This window comes from Lethenteron reissneri, chromosome 3, assembly GCF_015708825.2.
Source record: "Lethenteron reissneri isolate LAM-NWPU_2019-01 chromosome 3, ASM1570882v1, whole genome shotgun sequence".
Lineage (NCBI taxonomy): Eukaryota > Metazoa > Chordata > Hyperoartia > Petromyzontiformes > Petromyzontidae > Lethenteron > Lethenteron reissneri.
This window is the reverse complement of record NC_083781.1, coordinates 6,557,529-6,584,754: the sequence shown is the minus strand read 5'-3', so window position 1 is coordinate 6,584,754 and position 27,226 is coordinate 6,557,529. Positions and strand designations below refer to the sequence as shown.

The following is a 27,226-nucleotide window of genomic DNA, read 5'->3' as shown; positions in this document are numbered from 1 at the left end:
ACCTTGGTGTACAGCCATGAGGATCAATTGCTCTCCATAGTTTCGATGTAAAGCTTTCGTGACTGCAGGGATTCATCTTCTTGGTTCTTTCGGTAAAGTCACTTAGATTATATTATTATATAAATATATTGTTTTATTTTATGATTATATGATATTATGTCATTTTATTATGTTTTATTTTTATTATTTTATTATTTCCCTTCTACGTGACTTTACCGAAAGAACCAAAAAGATGCTCTCCATAGCTTTTCCACTTCACCTTAAGATGCGTGTATAGATATTCCTCCGTGCTTTTCCACGATCTGATAATGTGCACTTGTTAAAAAGACAATCCGGCTTGGATTGATTTGGCTTCTGAAGGCAACCGCATCTCTCCACTTGCTGCCCAAAAATAGGAGGTGTGTGTGTTTGTGTGTGTGTGTGTTTGTGTGTGTGTGTGTGTTTGTGTGTGTGTGTGGGTGTGTGTGGGTGTGTGTGTTTGTGTGTGTGTGTTTGTGTGTGTGTGTTTGTGTGTGTGTGTGTTTGTGTGTGTGTGGATGTGTGTGTGTGGGTGTGTGTGGGTGTGTGTGTGTGGGTGTTTGTGTGTGTGTGTTTGTGTGTGTGTGTTTGTGTGTGTGTTTGTGTGGTATGTGTGTGGTGTGTGTGTGTGTTTGTGTGTGTGTGTGTTTGTGTGTGTGTGTTTGTGTGTGTGTTTGTGTGTGTGTGGGTGTGTGTGTGTTTGTAGTTTCATAGAGAAGCAGCGGCCGCGACGACTGTTAATTTTGGACAGCGCTTCGAGACGCCTTCAATTTAAATGCCGCCGTATGAATTCAAATTCCACTTGCAGTGCATAACATACGTTAACATACGTTAAAGAAGATAAATGAAACCCTTCAAAAGGTAATTGTCATGCTTGAGACTCGTGACTGCCGTGTGTGTGTGTGCGTCTCCTGTTCAACCGCACACAATGAGCCGGCTCCTATCTAGCCAGTGCGGGACATGTAGCATATGTTATAAAGGGGCCCTAAATAAAAAAAAAACGTAAATATTAAAACACGATTTTTTCTACTTGCACAGTAAAGTAAATTTTAATTTTTTAATTTGCTATACAGCCAGATAATACGACAAATCGCTAACCTTAAACACCCAGTCGTTCATGAAAGTTTAAGGCGGTATAGTACTATAGTAATAGAGCAAGTGCAGAATCACTGAACCGCAATTGATAGCTTGAAAAGCATTTAGCGTGGGGCCCTTGAAAGTGCGGGGCCCGTAGCTACATACGTAGCTACTTTTGCTACGAGGATAATCCGGCACTGCAAGGATGGCTTTTTAACAAACAAAAAAACGACCGCGTGAGAAAAGTTTATTATTTATGTGCGTGACCGCTTCAGAGCGGCACAGAGTCGCGGTTTGTAGAGTCTCGGGTGCTCGAGGCCACCGAATTTACATGAACGGAGCACAACGGCGGTGCGTGGTGATTATTCGACAGCAACCAAAAGCCGAACATCCATACAGCTCGTTCAGTTGCGCTGATTCTAAAGCACATTCGTGCGGAGGGAGCTGGTAGGAACGTTGGGTGGCTCGGTCAATGGCCAGGGTCAACGGCGGCATGGTGTATTCCGCAAATATGGCCGACTGTGAGGGCGGGCACAAGCCGGCGTGAGTAGGTTAAACGTTGAGTTTTATAAGGGCACCACGGGGTGACCAGCCCCTGCCCACCCAGCCCCACTCCTCCCACCCCCTACCCAGCCCCACTCTTCCCACCCAGCCCCTCCCCACCCTCCCCTCCCCACCCAGCCCCACTCCTCCCATTTTTGGATGCGCGACGGACGGATGGACACAATTATCCCCTGTGGGCTGGTGTAACCAGGAGGTTCCTACCAGTATAAATAGCAGCAAGGTGGCTGATTTTGCAGTTGCTTTTTTTCTTAGCCCCTCCTCCCACCCGGTTGCACAATGGTTTGCCGGGGTGGGGTTGCAACTCCAGGATAAACACATCAGTGGAAACAAGAAGATGCTCGGTGTAGTCGGCACTTTGCTTCGTTCATCATTTCGTATTTTTTTTTTTCATTTTAAAACTTAGCTTTATGTAAAACCCCCACCTCTCGCTCACTCTCTCGCTCACTCTCTCGCTCTCTCTCTCGCTCTGCACGCAGCCCTTCTCGCAGTCCGACGGCTTCTGAAGGGTAGCTCATAACTGCATGCAGAGCTCCCCGTCATCTGCCACCGAGCACACGGCCTCCTCCATCGCCCACTGCTCCTTGAAGGCCGGCACGGCGTGGGTCAGCCGCGCCTTATCCTGGAGCCACAAGCTGCCACTGAGCGCTGTCTATCCAGGAGGACGTCTCTCTGTGCGGTTTCGAGGTCCAGTTGTCGGCATGAATATGGGTTTGATAAGCACAGTTCATTTATTTGTTGTGAATTGTTCCTGTTTATAACAGCTCCCCCCACCTCCCGCCGCCTTGCGGACCTGTACTTCCAGCCACACGCGTGTCTCCGAGGCTTTTTTTTTTAATTCGTGGAAGGATTTTGAAAAGGGAAAATGTTCTTATTGCGACAAAACGCGAGCCCTCCTACAATACGCCGATCGACATTGGGGGGGAGAGGTGACAGAAACTCCGTGAAAGGTCGACATTGGGGGGGGGGGGGTGATTTTTATTAAGGGGGTGGGGAGAAGGGGGGGGTGTGGAAGGATTTTTTTAAAGGGAAGCTCTGAAAAATGTACACGTGCCTTTTTCTCTTTCCCTGTGATGCACAGCTGACGGTTTTGAACCGCCTCTTGAGATCCCGTTACGTTGAGATGCTTATTACGTAACACATTGCAGCTGTTAATTATCGAGACGTTTCTGTTTTAACTTTGTCCGGGGTAGGTTGACTTTCTGTCCAGATGGCCAAGAGGTAGGATGTGTTCACACATTTTCAGATGATTCGGATATTTGTCCCGAGGATGATGCAAAAATTTGTTTCGGATGAATCCAAAAGTACGACATTGCACGAAGGGACAAGCCAGGTGGTGAGGAGTTGGCGCTACAAAAAAATGGCCAAGCTCTGCAGTCCTCTTCATAAGAGGATGGTTTCTGCCAATTCACATGTGCGTTTACATATGTATACTCTCGTTAATGACTGTTGCCTGTTCTGCCAGATTTTGTTGTTGGAACTGTTTTGAGCCATTGTCGCGTTCTGACCTGCCCCAACTGGTCATCTGTGAAAAATACCATTTTCGCTCATCGGATTCCTCCAGTCTAAATACAGATTCTGAATTTTCCAGAAATGTTTTGCTAATTAAATGTTGGCCCTCCATCACGTGTGTCCCCCCCCTCCATGTTTAGGAGTAAATTGAGACTTGCAGCTCTTTTTCTCTATCTCGTGCTGTGTGTCGGTGGTTCTCAGCGGCCCACATCTGCCTGTCCTCTTGTTTCTTGTTTTTAAGGATGCCGGAGTTTTTTTGGTTGCTGAGCCCCAGGCATTCCTCCTGCCAAGTTTCAATCATCCCAAGAATCTCATTAGCCTGCTTACAGAGATGCGCACGACACACACACACTTCGAATGTTGCTTGCAATTCCACTTGCACTAAAAACACGTGGTAAAAAAATCGTTGTCAGATATACATTTTTGTAATTTTTACATGTGTTGCACTGGTGAATGTGTATACACTTTGTGTTTCATTTAGCTCTTGTGGTGGGGTTTTTGGTTGGTTGTGGTTGCAAGAAAAAGCTTCAACTTGTACATTTTCAAATTAGTATCAAATTAGGAATTGGCAGAACATGTTAGGTAAGCTGTTAGTCTTGAGGCTCATTGGATACTTTTCTTGGTAAATGAACATTCTTATTCAATTTGTTCAATTGGTATTTTTAGGATGTAAAACATTTTCAATGTTTATTCACCTCTTTCAAAAGTGGCCCTGTCTATATTGTGTACATTGCAAGCAAGAATGTGTGTAGCTGTAGTAACACGAATTTTGCTAGATAATAAATAGCACTTGTTAAACGAATGCCGATTTAGACTTTCAACTGGCGTGCCTTTGTCACACTCGGTCTCATCATTCTGGAGTGACAGCCAGACACGTGACAGATACATTCACGGGGGCAATAAAATGGCGATCCATTTATAAATACCCGACTAAAATAATAGGTTGAAATTATAGTGAAAAACACATTTTTATTTCAAAGCCTCCACACGTCTCTCACACACATCTCAACACGCGTACGAAATACCTCACCATTATCCTCTGTAAGATATGGAGCTGTCAAATAAAAAAAAATCACCTTTTTAAAAGAACGCAAAAGGGTCATGAGAACTCTGTGGTATAACTGCAAATTGACCACCTTGCACTGCATCCGAGATTCAGCGGAGACGAAAGCAAAAACTGAAACGAAGACTCTGCTGGGTTTACTCGCAAAGCTGCCACAGAGAGTGAGTGCTGGCACGGGGAGAAGCATCGGAGAGAAGCAGAGAGAGAGAGAGAGGTAGTTTGCGTAGCTGTGTGGATAGGGGGGGGGGCGGTGCTCTGGTGAAAAGGCGCTGGGTGGGTTGATGAGAGGGTGGCACGCATCTGTAGCTTCTTTCAACTTTTCCGGACTCCGAGCTTTTTAAATCCTTTATATTAAGTTCGCTTGCTTGCGTGCTTGCTTGCTTGCTTACGACCGTGCAAAATTTTCGGTCGTTTTTTAACCCCCTTCCCGAGATCCAATCGAGCTGACATTTTGCACACAGACTCGTTGTGCGAGACAATTATTGTTCGTGAAAAAGTTTTTCAAAAATTTTACACTGTTTAGGGAAAACAAATTAAATATTGAATTACCAATTGCTTAATACTGGCAGAAAATCATCTGACCCATAGGTGGCAGCCATCTCAAGCCAGAGGACGAGAGGACTCTAGCCGCAACGCATATAAAGGATTTATAGTGAAAAACTTTGTTTTTACGGGTTATACTTATTTAAAATCCTTTATATTAAGTTCGCTTGCTTACTTAGGACCGTGCAAATCTTTCGGTCATTTTTTAACCCACTTCCCGTGATCCAATCGAGCTGACATTTTGCACACAGATTCGTTGTGCGTGACAATGCATTTTCGTGAAAAAAAATCCAAAATTTTACACTGTTTAGGGAATTTTTTTAAATATTTAATTACCAATTGTTTAATGCTGCCAGACAATCATCTGACCCATAGGTGGCAGCCATCTCAAGCCAGAGGACGAGAGGACTCTAGCCGCCCCGATGCCACGTATATAAAGGATTTATAGTGAAAAACGTTGTTTCTACGGGTTATACTTGTTGTAGTCATCCCTCAGGCCGGCGGCACCTGTACAAGTAGCCCTCCCAACTCGAGACTTACGGTTCGCTTGAAAGTGCCTCGCGATAGACCCCTGGAGGATCTTAGATTGTATCGGGGGAGGGGGTGGGGCACCCAGGGTGTACCGTGAAGTCGAGGACGACATGCCAATGGCAATAATTGCAGACAATGTTTATGACGGCGCATGCGTTGTTGTTGTTGTTGATGTTGTCGTGTGTGGATTTGTTGTTCGTGCTCGGCTGCAAAGCTAATTCTGTGGCGATGATGCAGGGTTCGAATGTGGTGTAAAGACAGGTCCCATGATATGGACATGTCCCATGATATGGACAGGGCTGTCCGAAAATAAATATACCAAAAAAGAGCGTTGATTAGTTGTGTTGTGTTTCGAGATGCTGACGTAAATTTCATATTAATACACGTAAAATAGACTTAGAAGTTTTCCATAATATATTCTTTGGTTCTTTCGGTAAAGTCACGTATAAAAATAAAATAATAAATTAAATAACTAGCTGTACTACCCGGCTTCGCCCGGGACTTGTATCCACCACGGCCGGCCGCCTTTGTCTCCCCAGTGGCGATGTTAATACGCCACACCAGTTACTCGTTTGAGGCTGAGTCGACCTCGGGGAGGTTCAAATAATCGTCACCGGTGGTGGCCGTGAGCGGGAATCGAACTCGGTTCGCCGGGTTTGTAGCGCAGCGTAGCGTTAAGCACTACACCCACCGCTCCTCACACACCACACAAGGCACAGACACACACACAGACACACACACAGACACACGCAGACACACACAGACAGAGACACACACACAGACACACAGACAGCACGCTAACCACTACACTACCGCTCCCCACACACCACACACACACACACACAGACACACACACACAGACACACACAGACAGACAGACAGCACGCTAACCACTACACTACCGCTCCCCACACACCACAGACACACACAGACACACACACAGACAGCACGCTAAGCACTACACTACCGTTCCCCCTACACAACACACGCGCGCGCGTCCATAGGTACACATACACGTGCTTGCTGCAGACACACACGACTTTCAGGGTGCGTACGGCAGTAAACGACTGAAATAATAAAGCGGCAATGCTGCGCGAGGAACGCCTTAGACCTGCAACACATTTGTGTAATGCGAGCGTAAACACACAAACACATACAAACACATACACACACATACACACACACATAGACACAAACACATACACACACATACATACACACAGACATACACATACACACAAACACACACATACATACACACAAACACATACACAATACACACACACATACATGCAGACACACAGACAGACACATAACACACATACATACACAGAAACACATACACACACATACATAGACACACACATACATACACACAAGCACATGCACACACGTACATACACACATACATACAGACACGCAGACATACACATAAATACATAGAAAAAAACCCACATACATACACACACACACAAACACATACACACACATACATACACACATACATACAGACACACAGACATACACATAAACACATACACACATACACATGACCCGGCTTCGCCCGGGACTTGGATCCACGATGCCCGGCCGCCTTTGTCTCCCCAGTGACGATGTTCACACACGACAGCAGTTACGCGTTTGAGGCTGAGTGGACCTAGGGGAGGGCCAGGTCCGTTTCAAATAATCGTCAGCGGTGGTGGGCGTGAGTTGGAATCGAACTGGGGTCGCTCAACCAGCTTAATGACTATTTGTACAAAGAACATATAAAGAATCGATTATAATAAGCAGGCTACAGTCCACATTATAGACTGCCAGTACACGCAGTCAGTTTCATAAGCAGGCTAGAGTGTACATGATAGAGTGGCAGTACGCTCACCGAGCTTAATAAGCAGGCTACAGTCTACATGATAGACTGGCAGTACGCTGACCCAGCTTAATAACTATTTGTACAGCGAACATTTAAGTAATCGATTGTTGGCGCGTTGGGTTTAAAAGTAATATTAATTGCACACATTGTGGTGGGGGTGGAGTGAACAGTAGGAAAAAGTTTGATGAATTTACCTCAGAGTGGCGTGGTGGGTGTCGAGGCCTAGTAGCGTGCAGAGCCTGCGGCCTCGCCAAAATTGTCCACCCGGCAGAGGCAGGGTACGGGTGGCGTGCCTTCCCCCCCCCCTCAGCGCTCCAACAATACTGTGTAATGGCTATTATTTAATTATTTACGGAGCCTATGAAAGTGGCGAAGGCGTGGCTAGCCGTTGGCAGGGGCAATCGCCGTCCAATGAAACTGCAGCCCTTGGCGAAGACGTCGCTAGCCGTTGCCAGGTCCAATGAAAGCGACGAAGGCGTCGCTAGCCATTGCCAGGGGCAACCGCCGTCCAATGAAAGTGCGTATGGTCCGAAATCCACACACAGACAGACAGACATTCACGATTATATATATAGATAGCATACTACGACGTTTCGATTGCAACACAAGCAATCATCATCAGGTATAAAAGAAATAGCAACAAAAATCTAACCAGAAAACTGATACGTGTTCTCTCTCTCTGTGTGTCTTTGTGATGTCTGTCTGCTTGTATGTCTGTCTATAGTTTTCTGGTTAGATTTTTGTTGCTATTTCTTTTATACCTGATGATGATTGCTTGTGTTGCATCGAAACGTCGTAGTATGCTATTATTTATTTTATTATTTTATCTTTATACGTGACTTTACCGAAAGAACCAAAGAATAATTCCTGCAGTCACGAAAGCTCCGAAATTGAGATTTTCCATAATATAGTTTTGTTTTGGGTTAGATCACGTAAATATATGAATGTGTCGTTAAACCCGCCACCACCCGACACAGCCAATTAGTAAGGGTTGTCACGTGAACAGAACGTGGCCAATTTGTCACTAGTACAGCACACAGGTGTGTTGGAGAGCAAATCCACAACATTTACAATCTGAGTGCGACATTTTGCCAGTAATTAATACTAGCTTCAACGCATTCGGTGTGCTGTACTAGTAACGAATTGGCATGCTCTGTTTTCTTGACAAACTTTACAAATTGGCTGTGTTGGGTGGTGGCGGGTTTAACGACACATTTATATTTACATGAGCTCACCCAAAAAAACATAGGTGAGAACTTAAACAAAAAGAGAGAAAGAGACCGGTGGTAGTCTCATTTGCAAGTCAGCTATGGCAGCTATGGCTGCAGAGTTTGGTAATACACGTTGTTTATGTCGTTTATTGTGAAAATTCGGTCACAGTTCCTATGATCACTGTTTCATTGCTTTTATGGCTTTATTTTGGTGATTTTCGAAAAGTTTTTCGGTTTGGCCATGTTTGTTTGTTGTAGTACAGAGTTAGACTGATGGCCTTAATCGAAGTTGTCTTGTAGTTGTTGTTGTTTGACTTGCATCCCACTGGGATTTTTGCACACAGTGTTGGTGTACGGTGCTTTTTCTGCAATATTTTGCTGTCTTTTCTTGGATTTTCTGTTTGCACATAGTCACTTTAAGATGTTTCTTGTTCATGTTTTTTTTGTTGCGGTTGCACCCTATTTAAGAGCCGAATGGCTCACAGGGCTTTACCTAATAAATGAACTTGAACTTGAAGTTCATGAACCTGCAATGCCACCACTCACCAGACACGTGCACGCACGCGTCCTCGTGGATCATAAAACTGTTGCGGCTTTATTAGCCAGGTATAAATAGCTTCAGTGCTCGCTGTTATTGAACACGTAAACTGAGCATATTTCCATGTGGAAATATTTGAGTCCAATGGCCTTTCAGGCATGTTTATACACACAAACGCCGGATTTAGTTTTACCCAAGGCCGTAGCCATGGAGTCAACATTGGGGGGGACCAAATCTTCCAGGGGGTCTGGGGGTCCCCCCCCCAGAAAAAAATTCTAAATATGAAAACAAATTTACTGCCTAAAATAAAAAAAGTTCACTAACATAGGATGGACTTTTTATAATTGTTTTACAATAATGTCTAATAGTGTATTGTATTACATTTCTCTGTTTTTTTTCTTTTTTAACTTTTCTTGTTTTATTGTATGTAATGGCAGAGATTAGGGATTAATAAAGTACAGCCATAACCACAATCATATGAACATAAATCTATTTAACAGCGTGACGTTGGTTTGGTTTTACCCTTGGGAGGCTGATCAGCGGTCATGAGTGCTCTATAGAGTTCTGTATTATTATTATTTCAAATTGAGGCTTCAGTAATAACAAAAAACTAGAGTCAACTTAAATTATGTTTGTTAAAATCATCTTTAAAAAGCCTTCAGTTAATTTCTGATGCAAATCGGGTGAGAGCCCATTGACACTGCAAGTCTATTTTTCATAGAAACCTAAGTCCTAATAAGTATAACCCGTAAAAACAAAGTTTTTCACTATAAATCCTTTATATGCGTGGCGGCTAGAGTTCTCTCGTCCTCTGGCTTGAGATGGCTGCAATCTATGGGTCAGATGATTGTCTGCCAGTATTAAGCAATTGGTAAGTAAATATTTTATTAGTTTTCCCTAAACAGTGTAAAATTTTGGAAAAAAAATTTCACGAAAATTAATTGTCACACACAACGAGTCTGTGTGGAAAATGTCAGCTCGATTGGATCACGGGAAGTGGGTTAAAAAACGAGCGAAAGATTTGCACGGTCCTAAGCAAGCAAGCGAACTTAATATAAAGGATTTAAAAATATATTCGCCTGTGGAGGATGCGGGGATCGATCCCGCGACCCTTGGCATGGGAAGCGAGGGCGCTACTAACTGCGCTACTCCACCACGGCCTGTGGAGGAGTTACGCTCTGGGCTCTTGCACTGTGATGTTCAGCCAAAGCCATGAATGCGTTCTATTTGAATACATGTAAAATACATTTTTTTGCCTAAAAATTGTACAATTTTGGGAATTTTTTTTTCACGAACATTAATTGTCTGGCACAACGAGTCTGTGTGGAAAATGTCAGCTCGATTGGATCACGGGAAGTGGGTTAAAAAAACGACCGAAAGATTTGCACGGTCCTAAGCAAGCAAGCAAGCACGCGAACTTAATATAAAGGATTTAAAAACAGACTAGATTTGCCATGGGAACGTAGAATTTCGATTTAAAGCTTTCGTGACTGCAGGGATTCATCTTCTTGGTTCTTTCGGTAAAGTCACGTAGAAGGGAAGTAATAAAATAATAAAAACAAAACATAATAAAATAATTCTCACGACGTTTCGGCCACAACGCAAGCAGCCGTCCTCAGGTGAAGAATGAAACACCACCAAGCTTGGAGCGTATATTTAAGCTGGGTTGGAGGGGGGGAGGTGGGAAGAAGAGCGCCTTGACAAAATAATTTGCATATCAAGAGGAATTTAGCATATGGAAAATGCGTAGGAGGTGGGCGGGGGGTCAAATTAATATTATGCCCGTGCATTATGCAGGATTAGCAGCATCAAAGCATTTTCCATATGCTAAATTCCTCTTGATATGCAAATTATTTTGTCAAGGCACTCTTCTTCCCACCTCCCCCCCTCCAAACCAGCTTAAATATACGCTCCAAGCTTGGTGGTGTTTCATTCTTCACCTGAGGACGGCTGTTTGCGTTGTGGTCGAAACGTCGTGAGAATTATTTTATTATGTTTTGTTTTTATTATTTTATTACATCCCTTCTACGTGACTTTACCGAAAGAACCAAGAAGATGAACGTGGAATTGTTTAACCACTGCTTTAGGGCTGGCAATAAAGAGGAATGCTGCCTTGCTGCTCGTCTGAGCGGGAATATTATTTGACCTTTCATTAACGTTTATTTTTGGATAGGTATTTGTGTGCAGACTTTACACTTAGTACAGATTATGAGAAATAACGTCATCCGAACAAAGTGTGCCAAGTCCTTCATTTAAACATGCGTAAGGCGACACATACAATCACTGGAGAACGTCAGCAGACTTTCATCAAGTCAGTAATTCAGGACTTTCTATTGTCACTTTTGTGTAAATTACTCATACAGTGTGTCTATATATACCATTTTCTTTCATCCAAATCAGTCTTGTGTACTTGTAGGTATGTGTATTGTATTTGTACACAGTACACTGTGTTGTTGTCTGGAGAGTCCAGAGGTCAGTAAGTTTGCCGAGTGACTTCACCTGAGGACGGCTGCTTGCGTTGTGGCCGAAACGTCGTGAGAATTATTTTATTATGTTTTATTTTTATTATTTTATTACTTCCCTTCTACGTGACTTTACCGAAAGAACCAAGAAGATGAGCCAGTGTGGACGAAATCAGAAATTGTATTCCAGCATTTGTGGATGTGTAATAAACGACTCGACCACGATTCTGGCTCGGTGTCCTTTATTTGGTTTGGTTTCCCACACGGCTGTCTCTTATTTAGCTCTTTCCACACGGTGCCGACTCCGCTGTCGCTCCCGTCACCGCCAACAGCTCCGCTGTTGGTCTCCGTCGCTCCCGTAGCTCCTTAGCAGCCCCGCTGCTGTCACCCTTACGCAGCCCCTCCGGCTGTGCTCGCTGCAGCCTCCTCTCTGGTCACTCCCGTAGACTCTGACAGCCTCGTTGCTGTGTCTCTCTCTGTCGCTCCCGTAGCTCCTGTCAGCCTCACCGCTGCCTCCCTCACACAGCTCTCTGTCGCTATACTCGCTGCAGCTTCACTCCCTCCAGTAGCCCACTACTGTCTCCGGGGTTGGCCACCGCTGGCCGACGGTGCCACCCCTCTTTGGTTCGCCCAGCGTGGCCTTACCCTCTTCCAGTCTTCCACCAACTGCCTCTCCTTCCGGTTTCCCCCCCCCGCTTAAGGACCCGAACCTTCTTCCCACGTCACATGACTCCACCTCCCCGTGACGTCACATCCGGAAGGTCGCTTACGCCCGCATTACAGATGGCAGACAAAATCAGGGTGAATGTTCCCGATATAGATGGATCACAGAAGCAAAGGTGAACACATCCTGGTTCATGCTTAGCTGGGTGACCACCAGTTCATAAAAAAAAATCTGTGATGATTACAACTATTACTACTACGCCTGTTTACCCAGAAAAGTCTCACTGAGTCGGCGTATGATTCTTTCAGGAAGTTCCTAACACTTTTTTTTGCAGCGGGGTCGTTGATTGCGGTGTGTGTAATCCCAATTGAGTATTTTGCGGCGTAGTTATTACAAAGTTGGACCACGACACCGCCACGCAATGGCCTACTTTTGCGAGCGACTTAACAAGATCTTTAACGTCCGCTGCTAAGCAGACGGCACCTAAACTATAAAACCATAAACTATTTTTTTTATTTGACCAGGTAAGGCCCACTGAGTTATATAGCTCTTTTTGAGAAGCTACCTGGCCACAAATGATACCTCAACGAAGTGGGTTATCATGTGGAAATGTATAGCAGCCAAATACTCGAAATGCACGTTTTCTAAAGGTGGAGGGGAAAATCGCAGGACCTGGAAAAAAATCCAGACGATCGCGGGGAGGCAATGAAAACTCCAAATATACAGCAGGCGCCAGGGTCGGGATCGAACCCACGTCCCCATTTACACCAGGCGAGGAAGTTAACAACAGTCCCGAAGGCCCAACATACCAAGCGGCCAGGAACAAACAGCACTGTATACGTTAGAACACGTGAGAGTAATACATGTCTTGAGTTGTGAAAGGTCATAATAACTTTGGAAAATAGATGATGGGAGGGAATTCCAAAGTCAGACGAGAGTTATGCATTTCTGCAGTGCGAGGGAAGAAGCAGAGAGAGAGAAGCGTTTCGGCTGGCAGCGTGGTGAGTTAGTGGGCGAATGGGCGGCGAGTGGGTGAGTGTGTCGTTGTGACCTGCAGTGTGGTGGTGGTTGAACACAGCACGCATGAGACAAAACAGTCAATTTTGTTAGACCGAGTCCCCAACGTGGGTGGAGAAATCAAGGAGTGAAGTTCACTGGAACACCAATCCTGGCAGCAGCAATATCAGAGTGACAAGGAGGAGAGTTCGTGGCTGGAGATGAAGGCGTGAGGCTGGGCAGCGAGGCGGCCAGGAGATGGCAGTGCACATATGGGCTTTGGTCCACGTGTGTAATGACATGCATTGGGTCTGTGGATTGATTCTGGCCACGTGGAGAGCTTTGAGTGTTTTATGGATTCGTCCCACGTGGAGCCAAACGCTCACTGGTATTTGACCAAAACATCTCATTGCTGGACCCTGTTTTGAAAAAAAGGGTTGAGACTCACTGACATTTACCCGGGTATATTTATTGTCATTCTGTGAGAGCCCAATTGTAGAAATGTCCAAAGTATAATTTGTAAAAAATAATAATAATTGTGCTACTGAAGCACAATTCATCCAGGCAAAGCACGCGACTCGCAGTTGCATAGTTCTAGGCTCACATCGCGATCGGGGGGGGGGGGGGGGGGGTCTACACAGCCCATCATCGCTCTGTGGGCAGTTAAAGCGAATACAATTAAGCGAGGAGTTGTGAGCGGTTGTTGTCCGGAGAGACTGACTCCTGCCATTGATGGGAGCGGACAACTCAATCGAGACTGGCTCCTGTCACTCTCTATAGAAATGTAGCCTTTGTGTGAGCAGATAAACCCTCCTCCCCCACCACGAGACCCTGGTCACTCTTACAGAGCAGGTAGAGAATCTGAACGAGCTCTCTCACCGGTTGAAAGGAGGACACTGAGTGATGGGAATCGGTGAATTCGCTCTGACACAGCGCGGTCTCTCAGGCACGATGAGTGACTTGGAATAAAGCCCGTGTAGGACTGTTCGCGTCGCCAAATGTTTACTGACGAGGCCGCAAAAGTAAAAAAAAACAATACAAAGGTTTACGGAAACTGAATATCCTTTGGCGGTGTTCAGTGGGCGGGGGGCACATTAGCGCTCGCTGGCAATTTTGACCAGATGGAGACGGAATGCAGTGGGGGGGGGGGGGGGGGGGGGGGAGTCTGTGGGGGGGGGGGTGTGGTGGGGGGGGGGCTTCTCCTTGTGTTGCTTGTCGCGGCCAAGCGACGGGGCCCGCGGGTTTGCCCGCCCGACACAATTTGACTCCGTAGCGTCGCCCATCAATCTCTCAAAAAGTACGGCGAGCAAGTAAAGCCAGCACCACCACCACCCCCACCACCACTCCCACCACCACTCCCACCACCCCCACCCCCACCCTCACCACCCCCATCACCACCCCCACCACCACCACCCCCACCACCACCACCCTCACCACCACCACCCTCACCACCCCCACCACCACCACCCCTACCACCACCACCACCACCCCCACCACCCCCACCACCATCCCCACCACCACCCCCACCCCCACCACCCCCACCACCATCACCACCACCCCCACCACCACCACCCCCACCACCCCCCCCCACCACCACCCCCACCACCCCCACCACCACCCCCACCATCCCCACCCCCCCTACCACCACCACCCCCACCACCACCCCCACCACAACCACCACCACCACCCCCACCCCCACCACCACCACCCTCACCACCCCCACCACCCCACCCCCCCCACCACCACCCCCACAACCACCACCACCCCCACCACCACCACCCCCACCACCACCCCCACCACCACCCTCACCACCCCCATCACCACCCCCACCACCACCACCCCCACCATCACCCCCACCACCCCCACCACCACCATCACCCCCACCACCCCCACCGCCGCCACCTTTCAAATATCCGATTAGCACGGCTGGCTACGTGCGGCACCAACGAAGTTCAACATGCAAAAGACAACGACAAAGACCCCCCGTGTAGCCTGTAACAGACTGTTGTGTGAGGCAAGTGCTGTTCGCGAGTAGCACCAATGAAGGCCGGCACGGCACACGAGGGGCTGGGTGGCCAGAAACCACGCCGGGGGGCCCGCCTATGTCTCTCCAGCGGCGATGATTTTACACACCGCACCAAGTACCCATTTGAGGCCGAGTCGACCCTAGGGGAGGCCCGGGACCGGTTCAAATAATCGTCTCTACTGGTGTTGGACGTGAGCGGGAATCCGAACCCGGGTCGCCAGGTTCGCAGAAAAGCGCGACTCCACGCACCATTAATCCAACAAACCTGCGATGAGCGAAATAAAACAGAGCTCGATACGACGCTGCGGCGTTTCCTCCCCAACGTTTAGATTCAGGAAACGTGCATTTTGATCATTGTTCGGCTGCTACCAATTTCCACACCGCAAGCCACTTCGTTGAGCTATCATTGTTGTGGCCAGGTCGGTTTCTGAAAATTAAGCTAATAGCTCAGTGTGCCTTACTTTGGTAATATAAATAAATTGTTTAGCTTTAGTTATATTTTTGTGTGACTTGCTGAGCTTTTCATACTCTTTGTTTTTTTTCGGTAAGTCACGTAGGTAAAAAAATAAAATAAATGAAAACAATTAAATTAAATCACGACGTTTCGGGCGTAACACAAGCGTCCTTCTTCCTTCAAATCTAGAATTGTTGACCTTTCTTATTCGTTGCACTCCAAAAGTGTTTTTGTATCGTTTGTTGTGACTTTCTGTCCCCGTGCGCCTACTGAACATCTGATGAAAAAGAGCTTCATAGCTCATCGGATTCTTCCAGCATAAATATTCTGATTCTGATTCTGACCGTATTGCGTGAACAACAAAAGGGACACGATCAATGCCCGCTTTACCAAGCAACCCGCGTTGACCTCCCTTCTCGATTGGTTCGGTCGAATGAGAAAATAAAAGCCATGTCGTGAGCAATTGCTCGGTTTATTAAGGCTAAGGTTCGCCTGCGAGATAAACACACGCACACACGCACGCACACACAAAATAACCTGAGCGGTCTAAAGTCCAATTGCTTCGTACTCCTGGCCAGGCAAACATCTCACAAGCGCCTTGTTCTGTGAACATGGATCGGCGATTGGATCAGGCGAAGAAGGTGATTGTCAAAGGTGCGTGGTTTTTCGAGTAAAACAAATAAACGGGACCTTTTAAGGGGGCGCTTTTTTGTCCCATTTGCGTTCTGTTTAAACACGGTGTATAACTTGGGTTTATGGAAGATTAAGCCACACGACGAATGAGACGTGGGTGCTTGGAGTGATTTTTGCAGCTTTTTAAACCAAGCCAATGCAGTGTTGTGATCCACAAACGGTCAAACAAAGGTACTTAATAGGACAGTGGATAAGTAGTGGTGGAAACTACACGTTCCTATGGCGGGCACCAGTTTTACTCGCGGTTATGATGGTTATTGTCTTTGGATCTGTATGAATGTTTGGTAACCTTTAAAACATTTTTCGAAACGTAGCTAACTGCGTTGAGCTGAACGCAACCCATTAATAATATTCTACTTGCAACATTATTGTATTGTTAGTATTGTTGTCTTGTTAGTATTGTTGTCTTGTTAGTATTATTGTATTGTTATTATTGTTGTCTTGTTAGTATTGTTGTCTTGTTAGTATTATTGTCTTGTTAATATTATTGTATTGTTAATATTATTGTATTGTTAGTATTGTTGTCTTGTTAGTATTGTTGTCTTGTTAGTATTGTTGTCTTGTTATTATTGTTGTCTTGTTAGTATTGTCTTGTTAATATTATTGTATTGTTAGTATTATTGTATTGTTAGTATTGTTGTCTTGTTAGTATTATTGTCTTGTTAATATTATTGTATTATTAGTATTATTGCCTTGTTAGTATTATTGTATTTTTTGTATTGTTGTCTTGTTAGTATTGTTGTCTTGGCTGCAGGTTGGCTTTCTCAGCACCTCTTGACCAAAGCTACATAATCTGACAGCCTGAAGCAGTAGTAATCGCTGTGCTTAAAAATGTGGCTATTTACTCTCCTGACTATCCGTTGGATCACTCATCTAATAATTTAACACAGAAAATACTGGGAAAAAATATCTCTGTGCCCAGGTGTGCCACTGGATGGCAGGTGATGTGTGGGGCTTCGTGACGCCGTCGGTATGGGCGTCGGAGTGGCTAGATGTTAGCTACCTCGCCTGGTATGCAGGAGGTCTTGGGTTCGTTCCTGACTCTGACGCCTGCTGTACATTTGGAGTTTGCATGTTCTCCCTGTGGTCGTGTGGATTTTTGTCTGGGTTCTCCGGGATTTTCCCTCCACATCGGTATGTATTGAGAGCCTAATAAAGAGCTATTAGGCTCAGTGGGCCTTCCATGGTAAAATAAACATAATTAATGGTGAAATTAGTTAATAGTTAGTGACCAGAAAAAAACGCCACTTTTTCAAATTGTCTTGCTGTGTTTTTCACACCTGAGGATGATTGCTTGTGTTGCAGTCGAAACGTCATGAGAATTGTATTGTTTTATATTTTTAGAATTTTATTGTTTGCCTTCTACGTGACTTTACCGAAAGAACCAAGAATATAGTTAGTGACCAATTAACATGAGCATGGACAGTGCTCGTTGCCGTTGCCATCTCCGAGCCAGCGTTGGAAATTCCACATTCCTATGGAGGAATCCAGTCTGCCCAAATGTAGACGGCCAGATAGCTCAGAGGTCAGAGCCATGAGGGGGCACCGCTGAGGTCCTGCACCCAGACAGCTGCCTGTGAATCAACTGGGTTTTCAAGCGTCACGAGTTATTGGTCTCAGGCTTGTCCACCAATGATCACGTAAAAAAAAGCCATCACGTCCAAAATTGGTTCTGCACTTAATTTCGCTCCAACTATGAAAATTTAAAAATAATTTCTGACTGTCACGTGGTGAAAATTACTCTCATGCGCAGAGCACATTGGGAAGTAGCTCTGTGATGTCTGCTTCCGTGGGTCATTCTCCAACACGATGGGCTTGCAGGGCTCTGCGACAGATCTGAATTTATGCCACGTCTCATAACACGATGTCGATAGTACAATCAAGATAACATTTTGAAGAAAGAAACGTTACCATAACTGACTTGTGTGTTTCACACCCCCATATCATCTTTCCCAGGTGATTATACGCAAATGGTCTAGTTGGTGAGGGCCGAGTGAAAACTTTGCTGATAGAATGACAGCGATAGCAGCCGTCGCGATAAAATGGGGGAAAATAAGAACAGAAAAATGGCTTAACATGTGCACTCTATATGTAGGTCTCGTGCAGTGAAACTTGTCGAGGAGCTGTTGATGGGTTGACACACACACATGCGGGAAGCTAACACAAAATCCCCTCCTGAAAAAAACCCACAGTGGTCGTGAAACCTTGCGAAAATGTCATTAACGGCTGACTCCCAGTAAACAAACACGCTTATCAGTGCTGCATCTCCATGAGGGTGCACACGTGTTTTCTAAGACCCCCAAGTCAACCGGAGAAAGATTAAGAAGCCATCAATGGTAGGCGTGGTGGGGGGAGGGCGGCTTTCGTTGACAATTAAAATCAGCAAATCTTCAAAGAATTGAGCAAAATCAAAATGCTCCATCTGGGTGGGGCGTGGTGTGTGACGACACCAGAAGCTCTCCAATGTGCTTGGTTCCCGGAGGAGCGAAACGTCGGACATCGTGCCGAACAACACGCAGCAAGACCTGGAAACACAACGGAGTGCCGGGTGACGCAACTGTGAAAATTTACGCAGTAACATCACGATCAATAATACAATTGCTTTCATGTCAATCAGACAAGTATGTCTTTTGGAGTATTCCTTCCAACAACAAACAAAAATCTTTATTTAGGCTTGTTATTTTGCTTTAAAAAACATTTTGGTTTGATTACCTTTTTTGTTTGATTTTACTCCAATATTTCATTGGTTCGTGAGGAAAATTACCAGCTTTCACTTTTTGATGCAAAAGCATACCAAACAAAAATGAAGGGACCACTTCAAAAGCCATTCATATGTTACAGCCGTGCAACAGAGCGCTAAACTTACCTGTACGTTTGATGCAAATGATACGTTAATGTTGCATTTCGGCGAATGAATAAAGTAAAACGGTACAAACAAGACGGTAAAAATGAGCACAAATCATTATTACATTTAAACATTGGCAGACATCACATTGGTGGCTGATTTCATAGCTGTTGAAACATTTTAATAACCCCTACAAACTTTGCAAAAAAATATTCCCTAGAAAAAGGGGAATATTGGCAACATTTTCCTGTGGTCGTTTGAAACGAAATTTCATGAGCACAACGTGACCTAAACAGGTTGTGTTATAAAGACACCCGCGATGGTGTTTAGGTGATGACTGAAGAAAATTCCATGGCCAAGAGTCGGCATGGCATAGCATTTGTACACACTTTTTTGGTTCTTACCAGGCAAGGCCCACTGAGCTGTTTAACTCTTCTTCTTCTTGGTTCTTTCGGTAAAGTCACGTAGAAGGGAAGTAATAAAATAATAAAAATAAAACAATTAAATAATTCTCACGACGTTTCAGCCACAATGCAAGCAGCCGTCCTCAGGTGAAGACCAGGTCTGTCGGGGAGACAGCGTCTGATGCTGTCTCCCCGACAGACCTGGTCTTCCCGGCAGACCTAGTCTTCACCTGAGGACGGCTGCTTGCGTTGTGGCCGAAACGTCGTGAGAATTATTGTATTATGTTTTATTTTTATTATTTTATTACTTCCCTTCTACGTGACTTTACCGAAAGAACCAAGAAGATGAATCCCTGCAGTCACGAAAGCTTTAAATCGAAATGTTTAGCTCTTATTCAGAAGCGACCTGGCCACAGAATGAAAGCTCAAAGAAGTGGCCAAATGTCACGTGGACATTTACAGCAGCCAAATACTCGAAACGCGCGATGTTGATTCTAAATGTGGAAGGAAAAACCGGAAGACCCGGAGAAAATAATCCAGGCGACCACGGGGAGAGACAGCGACACTGCAAACTCCAAATATACAGCAGCAGCAGGCGTCAGCGTTGGGATTGAACCCACGACCTCCTGCATACCAGGCGAGGGAGTGAACATCTCGCCACCGGTGGTGCCCACACAAACAGACGATCGCAGACAAGTCAACTCGTGAAATCTGGCAACGGCACGCTTGGCAGTTGCTGTGGATTTGAAACTGCAAGGAACTTGATGACAGCCTAAGGGTATTTTCTCCCCCACTCTCCCTCCAAAAAGTCAACTTTGCCGTATTTGCCGTAAATTCTTGGGGAGCACCTTTTGACAGCACGACAATTAGAAAAGGTCGACTGTTGTGGCATTTTTCACGTGAACACAAAAAAACGGTGTTTGAATGGCGTTCGGTGACCCCTTGCCACGGTTTTTTTTGTTTAGCTTTTTACCGATCCAGTCTCAAACAAAAAAAAAAGGGACCCGGCATGCAACACTGGAGCAGAATTGAGGACAAAAAGGAGGTAGTGTCCACTAACTTTCATCTGGTGTCCTCGAAGGAGCCCCGGTATAGTTGCATGACTGAGATTTGTGCAGATAAACACGCGCCCCAATACCTTGTAGCCCACGCAGGCATCTGCGCAATGCTCCGAGTGGTTTGCGACACGTGCCAAACATTCGTTCGAGGCACTGGCCAAACATCCTAATGTAGTCTTAGTTTTTTCGGTCAAGTCACGTAGGTAAAAAATGAAATTAAAATTAATAAAATAAAATATAAAAAATCACGACGTTTCGGAGGCAACACAAGTCTCCGTCATCAGGTGGGACCGTCACAGCCAGATTTGCTTGATACAGCAAATTGATACAGAAAATCTGGCTGTGACGGTCCCACCTGATGACGGAGACTTGTGTTGCCTCCGAAGCGTCGTGAGTTTTATTATTTTATTTTATTAATTTCATTTTTTACCTACGTGACTTTACCGAAAAAGCTAAGAGTATGAAACCTTGCAGTCACGAAAGCTTCAAGTCTAGAATCCTAATGTAGCCCAAGTCTATAGCCCATTGTCATTCCACTGCTGGATTAAGGGCTCCCTCCGCCTTGCCTTGGCGGCCAAGGGGCTTACTTTGAACATGCTTCACCACGCTGGTCAATCATTTGTCGGTAAGTGAAGGGAGAGGGGGGGCCAAGAACGAATTCAGTTACCGCTGGCCACTGATGTTGGCCGTCGCCAGCAATTGACAAACTCAGTTTGCGAGGTTGAAAGCGCAGTGCGCTAACCACTGCGCCACCCCTCTCCCAGAGCAGAACCCTTCTCAGAGAATGGTCTCAAGACTCGGTGAGGTTTTTTTTTTGGTGAAACATTTCCCATTATTATTTCAGTCATAGTATCTTTTTGCTTAATCAAGCATGGGTGACGCTCATCTCCATTGGTGGCGCTGTCTGTGGTGGAAATTCCACATTCCTATGGAGGGAAAGGGGGGCAGTCTCCCCACAGGAAGACCCACTGTTGGCCTCTTACAATGTGATACTCGTTTTATCAACCTTGGAGGGATGATGGACCGAGTTGACCCCCGACCGGGATTTGAACTCGTAACCTTCCGATTGTGAGTGAAGACCTCTAACCACAGCACCACCCCGGCCGCATTGACGAAAGAGTGACCTTTGCGAGTGACCTCGTAAGGAAGACACATTAAAGCTGTCCCTGTGGCAACTTAGAGGTTTCGACTTTCTTCAGGATCCTCAGTACAACATTGCCGAGTGGTTCACTGTTACATTGTACTCACAGGGATCATGGAAAAGCGCCTTTACTAGAGGAAGCTCTTGAGGGACCATGGTGAGGGAATTGGGTCTACTCTTACACATTGACCAGACGCCTTGGAAGAGGTGGCAGGACCCACACTTTACCCCACCACGCGCGGACCTGCCGACTGTATGTACGTTTGGTGAACTTCTTTCGCACCGTACGTGGCAAACCGTGCTAATCGTAGGTGCGCGGGAAGGACAACAAGCTGGACACAAAAAATATTGAATAACATTTCGATTTAAAGCTTTCGTGACTGCAGGGATTCATCTTCTTTGTTCTTTCGCTAAAGTCACGTGACTTTACCGAAATAACCAAGAAGAATATTGAATAACTTCAATTGCACATAAGGGACGTCACGATCATTATCTTCAGCCATGATCAATCCACAGCGAGAATGAAGGCCTAGCCAAGCCTTCGCCACCTCGCCCAGGGATGTCACTCGAGTGAAGGAACATTTCACTAGAGCTGTGGGGGCCCTCTAAGCGAGAGGAGCCTTATTTACGGCTGTGTGTTAAAACAAATCCCGTGTCTGCTCTTGTGTGTGTGTGGGTTTACCCGAGCAAACGCATGCCGGGAAGAGAGTGCGGTTGCGGCGGGGGGGATTGGGAGAGGAGGGGGGGTAATTGACGAGAGCCATGTCCACCACATGGCTCAGCCGGAGAGCAGCTGGCACATTTACGCGGCGGTGGAAACGAGTCCAGGAGCTGAACATGGAACTAGGGGGGGGGGGGGGGGGGCGGCGTAAAGGGGCTCGTTCGCATAAACTACCCAGGAAGGGCTCGCTGAGACTGGAGACTTCAATTTTTGTTTAAAGGATGTTTCTGCATTTGGGATTGTGTGACCGAACCCATTAAGTGATGACTGGAGAAAGCCCCACCAAGCACACAAAGAGGTCAAACTCAACACGGCAGCTCCGTGTCCAGTGCCGGATTAAGCTCGTGCGGGGCCTGTAGCATATGTTATGAAGGGGCAATAAAAAACCGCATAAATATTTAAACACTAATTTTTAACTTGCAGAGTAAAGTAATTGTATTTTTTTCATTTGCTACAGCCAGATAATACGACAAATCGATAACATTACACACCCAGTCGTTCGTAAAAGTTGAAGGCAGTATAGTACTATAGTAATAAAACAAGTGCAGAATCACTGAACCGGAATTGATATCTTGAAAAGATTTAGCGCGGGGCCCTTGAAAGTGCGGGGCCAATCTTCTTGGTTCTTTCGGTAAAGTCACGAAAGAACCAAGAAGATGAATCCCTGCAGTCACGAAAGCTTTAAATCGAAAAAGTGCGGGGCCCGTAGCTACATATGTAGCTACTTTTGCTGGCCCGCTCATGCTACGTGACCCGCTCGTTTGCGTGTGTGTGTGTGTGTCGTGGAAGGCGTAAAAGCACAGTTGTGTTTTTTTAATTTCGAAAATTTGGAAAATCAGACGTTCGTCTTTATCCGCTGAAAAGTAAACTTGTGTGTGTGTGTGTGTACATTAGCTCCATCATGATCAGTGTTGTGTAAGACTTGACTTGCGGAACGTACGTTTGGTAATTCACATATACGTGCGTACTTTTGTATTTGCGGTCGCCGCTATTGGACATGACTTCGATATGGTGCATGTAGGGTGTATGTCACTTCGAGGGTGTTTCAATACGTGACGAACACGGGGATTTCTCCACAAATCTGGCTGCCCGCCTGATGACGCAAGTTGTAATCACTGGCGAAACGTCGCACTCAGATCGTAAATGTTGTTGATTTGCTCTCCAACACACTGGTGTTGCTGTACTAGTAACGAATTGGCCACGTTCTGCTAACGTGAAAAAACCTTACTAATTGGCCGTGTCGGGTGGCGGCGGGTTTAACGACACATTTATATTTTACGCGATCTAACCCAACAAAAAAAACTATGTTATGGACGCGAAGACCGTTCGCAACTATTTAACCCGTGTCGCAACTCGTTGCACCTTCGTTTGATAAACATGACGTGTATTTGCACCCTCCCACGAAGAAGGCAGGTTGCAACTCTGTGCACTTCCAATGTGCACTTGCGCTCGGGAGGGCAGGGTGGTGGGGGGTTGACGTCGTTGATGATGTGATGCATCTGCCGTCTCCTGGCAAAATATGAGTGCCAGGGTCACGTGTGTACGTTGAACTTCATTCGCACCGTGATAATTTGGAGGTGTGGGGGGGAAGGCCAACAAACTAAACACAAAAAGCAGTTGTAAAGTTTTGAGTTTTCAATCTAAATTTAAAAGTTGCACAGCTCAAGTAGCGTCCTAATATCGGCTTCCTAATGTCGGTAATGCCCACTGGACTATCATAGCTATTTTAAAATCCTTTATATTAAGTTCGCTTGCTTGCTTAGGACCGTGCAAATCTTTCGGTCGTTTTTTAACCCACTTCCCGTGATCCAATCGAGCTGACATTTTGCACACAGACTCGTTGTGCGTGAAAATTAATGTTCCTGAAATTTTTTTTCTCCAAAATGTTACACTTTTTAGGACAAAAATATTATATTTAATTACCAATTGCTTAATGGTGCAATGCAATCATCTGACCCATAGGTGGCAGCCATCTCAAGCCAGAGGACGAGAGGACTCTAGCCGCCACGCATATAAAGGATTTATAGTGAAAAACTTTGTTTTTACGGGTTATACTTATTTGAGAAGTGAACTGGCCACAAATGATAGCTCAACCGAAGTGGCTTATCAAATGGAAATGTATCGCAGCCAAACGCTGTCAACGCGTGTCTACGAACGAACATCAGAGACGAGGGGTCGTGCGTTTCTGAATTCCCATCGGCTGTCCACCCAGCAGTATAAATTGGTCCACCGCGGTTGATCTATGGGGATGTTGGGAGTGGTGGAGTAATGTGGGGGATACTCACATCTCTTTAACGCCATCTGGGAAAGCGTGAAAGAGTAGGCTTAAATACCCTACGGATGTACTCTCTGGAGTTCGAGCTAGCGGAAGCCCTTCCTGCCAGTAGTGACGTAATCAAGCGATTGCAGGGCTGCGCCTTTAATAATAATAGTTCAATTTGTAACGCGCGCAAATTTGCAGACGTAGTGGCCGCAACTCTGACGCGCGGAGACAAGCTCAGAGTCGCTCAAAAGCATGATTGTAGAGGTGAGTTTTTAAGTGTATCTTGAAGGAGGCGATTGAGGTGATGCTGCGAATGTGCAGAGGGATATCGTTCCAGACTGTTGGGGCTGCCACCGAGAAGCGGCGCATAGATATGACCATCCTGGATCTTGGTATCAAGAGGAGGTCGTGAGTCGCGTTGAACTTCTTTCGCACCGTACGTAGCCAACCACGCTAATCGTGTGTGATAGTTCTAATTGTGATGTTCATCCGTTTTGAGAACTTGAAACTTATTTGAACCTCAGCCAGAATCAAATGCTCCCTTTCAAACTTGTTCCTCTTGCGAGTAAAATTAGACTTGTGTTATTATCATCGAAGAGAGGTCAATCATCTCGAGTTACTCTGATTACAACCCTCCGTGGTGAATGTGTCGAGCAGACAGCCTGCTAAAAACACCTCGGCCCAACGATCCAACTCTGGTCTCACCATCAACTCGCAGATTGACTTTACGTTAAATAAAGCGAAACGTTAAATTGTTTTTCTCTATCGAAATAAGCAATCCGTTCCTCTCACAAGCCACCCTCCCACTGTTGAAGCTCCTACCGTACCTCAGTTTCACGACTGATATGTAGGTCATAGATAGTATTCAAATGCCCTCCTTAGTAAACACAATTCTCTGTATTATTCGGCTCAAATATTCGTCTTAGATACCCAATTAGTAGAGTTTTACTCTGAAGCTAATAGAACGGCACTGGAGTTACGTTGAGATTCGACAACGGATCAACTTCATCGACAAATTACATTTTTTTTATGGGTCAGATCGCCTAAGTAAAAACGTGTCGTAAACCCGCCACCACCCGACACAGCCAATTAGTAAGGTTTGTCACTTAAACAAAACGCGACAATTAGTTACTATTGTAACTGTTGTGGGTTTACTCTCCAACACACCGGTGCGCTGAAGTAGTCACTCATTGGCGCGTTCTGTTTACGTGACAAACCTTACTAATTTGCTGTGTCGGGTGGTGGTGGGTGCACGATACATTTACATTTACGTGATCTAACCCAACAAAAAAACATTGATTACGAATAACATTGGTCGCGGAAGCCGACGCATTAAATGAATCTTTTTAAGTTTTCACATCCAAATCAGCCCAGTATTTTTACTGACATTCTCCATTCGCAAAGTCAAAGAAACCTTACGTAGACTTCTGATTGCCTGTTGATCACCCCTACATCAAAAACTCTGGTTCCAGGGTCTTCTCTTGCACTGCACACACACATTTTGTGAATGTCTTCATGACCAATCTTAATATTCCACATTTACCTCCCTCTAGCCACGTGTATTTTGAAGGCCACACAGCAGTGTTACCTCTGCCACAATTGTTACATGAATGCTACATCACCATTGCGCCTGAGGCTGTGTATACGGTTTACTGACACATACGCCTGCGAGAGGAATTTCTTGACACCGTTTTTTTTATTTTGTATTCAAGCACTGTTTATTGTTTACCTTGTTCATGGCAAGTTCTGGCGTGGGTTTCGTGTAATTTGTTGTTGTTTGTCCTCTTCTTAGTTTGCACATTCCACCCACCCCGAGATGATGTCCTGTGACTGCTGCCACTGCCAACGGTCTCGGCTTGAGGTCTATGAGCCTCCATGCGACTCTATGGTTCTCTATGTAACTCTATCAAATCTCTCTGCAACTCTATGGATCTTTCTGCAACTATATGGATCTCTATGTAACTATATGGAACTCTATGTAACTATATGGATCTTTCTGCAAATCTATGGCTCTCTACGCAACTCTATTGATCTCTGCGCAACTCTATGAATCTATCTGCAACTCTATGGATCTCTACGTAACTCCATGGATCTCTACGTAACTCTATGGATCTCTATGTAACTCTATGAATCTCTCTGCAACTCTATGGATCTCTCTGCAACTCTATGGATCTCTACGTAACTCCATGGATCTCTACGTAACTCTATGGATCTCTCTGCAACTCTATGGATCTCTCTGCAACTCTATGGATCTCTCTGCAACTCTATGGATCTCTGCAACTCCATGGATCTCTACGCAACTCCACGCGACTGCAATATCTTGCGACTGCAGCCACTGCCCAAACGGCCCTGGTCTGTGCTCGTCCTCGCAACAGCCCTGCTGAGCCCAATGGGGGGGAGGGGGGGGCCTCCTTACCGGCTCACGCAAAGTCTGAGTCAGCGCACGAACCCTGGTGCTGTGTCAGTGCCGGCAGTCGCGTGCTAATCAACGCACCACGGGAGCCAACTGACCCCCGCGGTGACTTGGGGTGTGGGGGGGCACCTTGCTGCTGCTACTGCTGCTGCTACTGCTGCT

At 45.7% G+C, this 27,226-nt stretch overlaps 1 protein-coding gene across 1 annotated transcript in view; it reads left to right on the top strand.

Annotated features, from left to right (window-relative positions):
- Positions 1-16,092: 16,092 nt before the first annotated feature.
- The window catches only part of LOC133345511 (neuronal-specific septin-3-like), a 269,744-nt gene continuing 258,610 nt past the window's right edge, over positions 16,093-27,226 (top strand). The window contains exon 1 of the mRNA XM_061556318.1: positions 16,093-16,180. Coding sequence (XP_061412302.1) covers positions 16,138-16,180 — 43 coding nt within the window. The 5' untranslated portion in view covers positions 16,093-16,137. The remainder of the gene's footprint in view (positions 16,181-27,226) is intronic.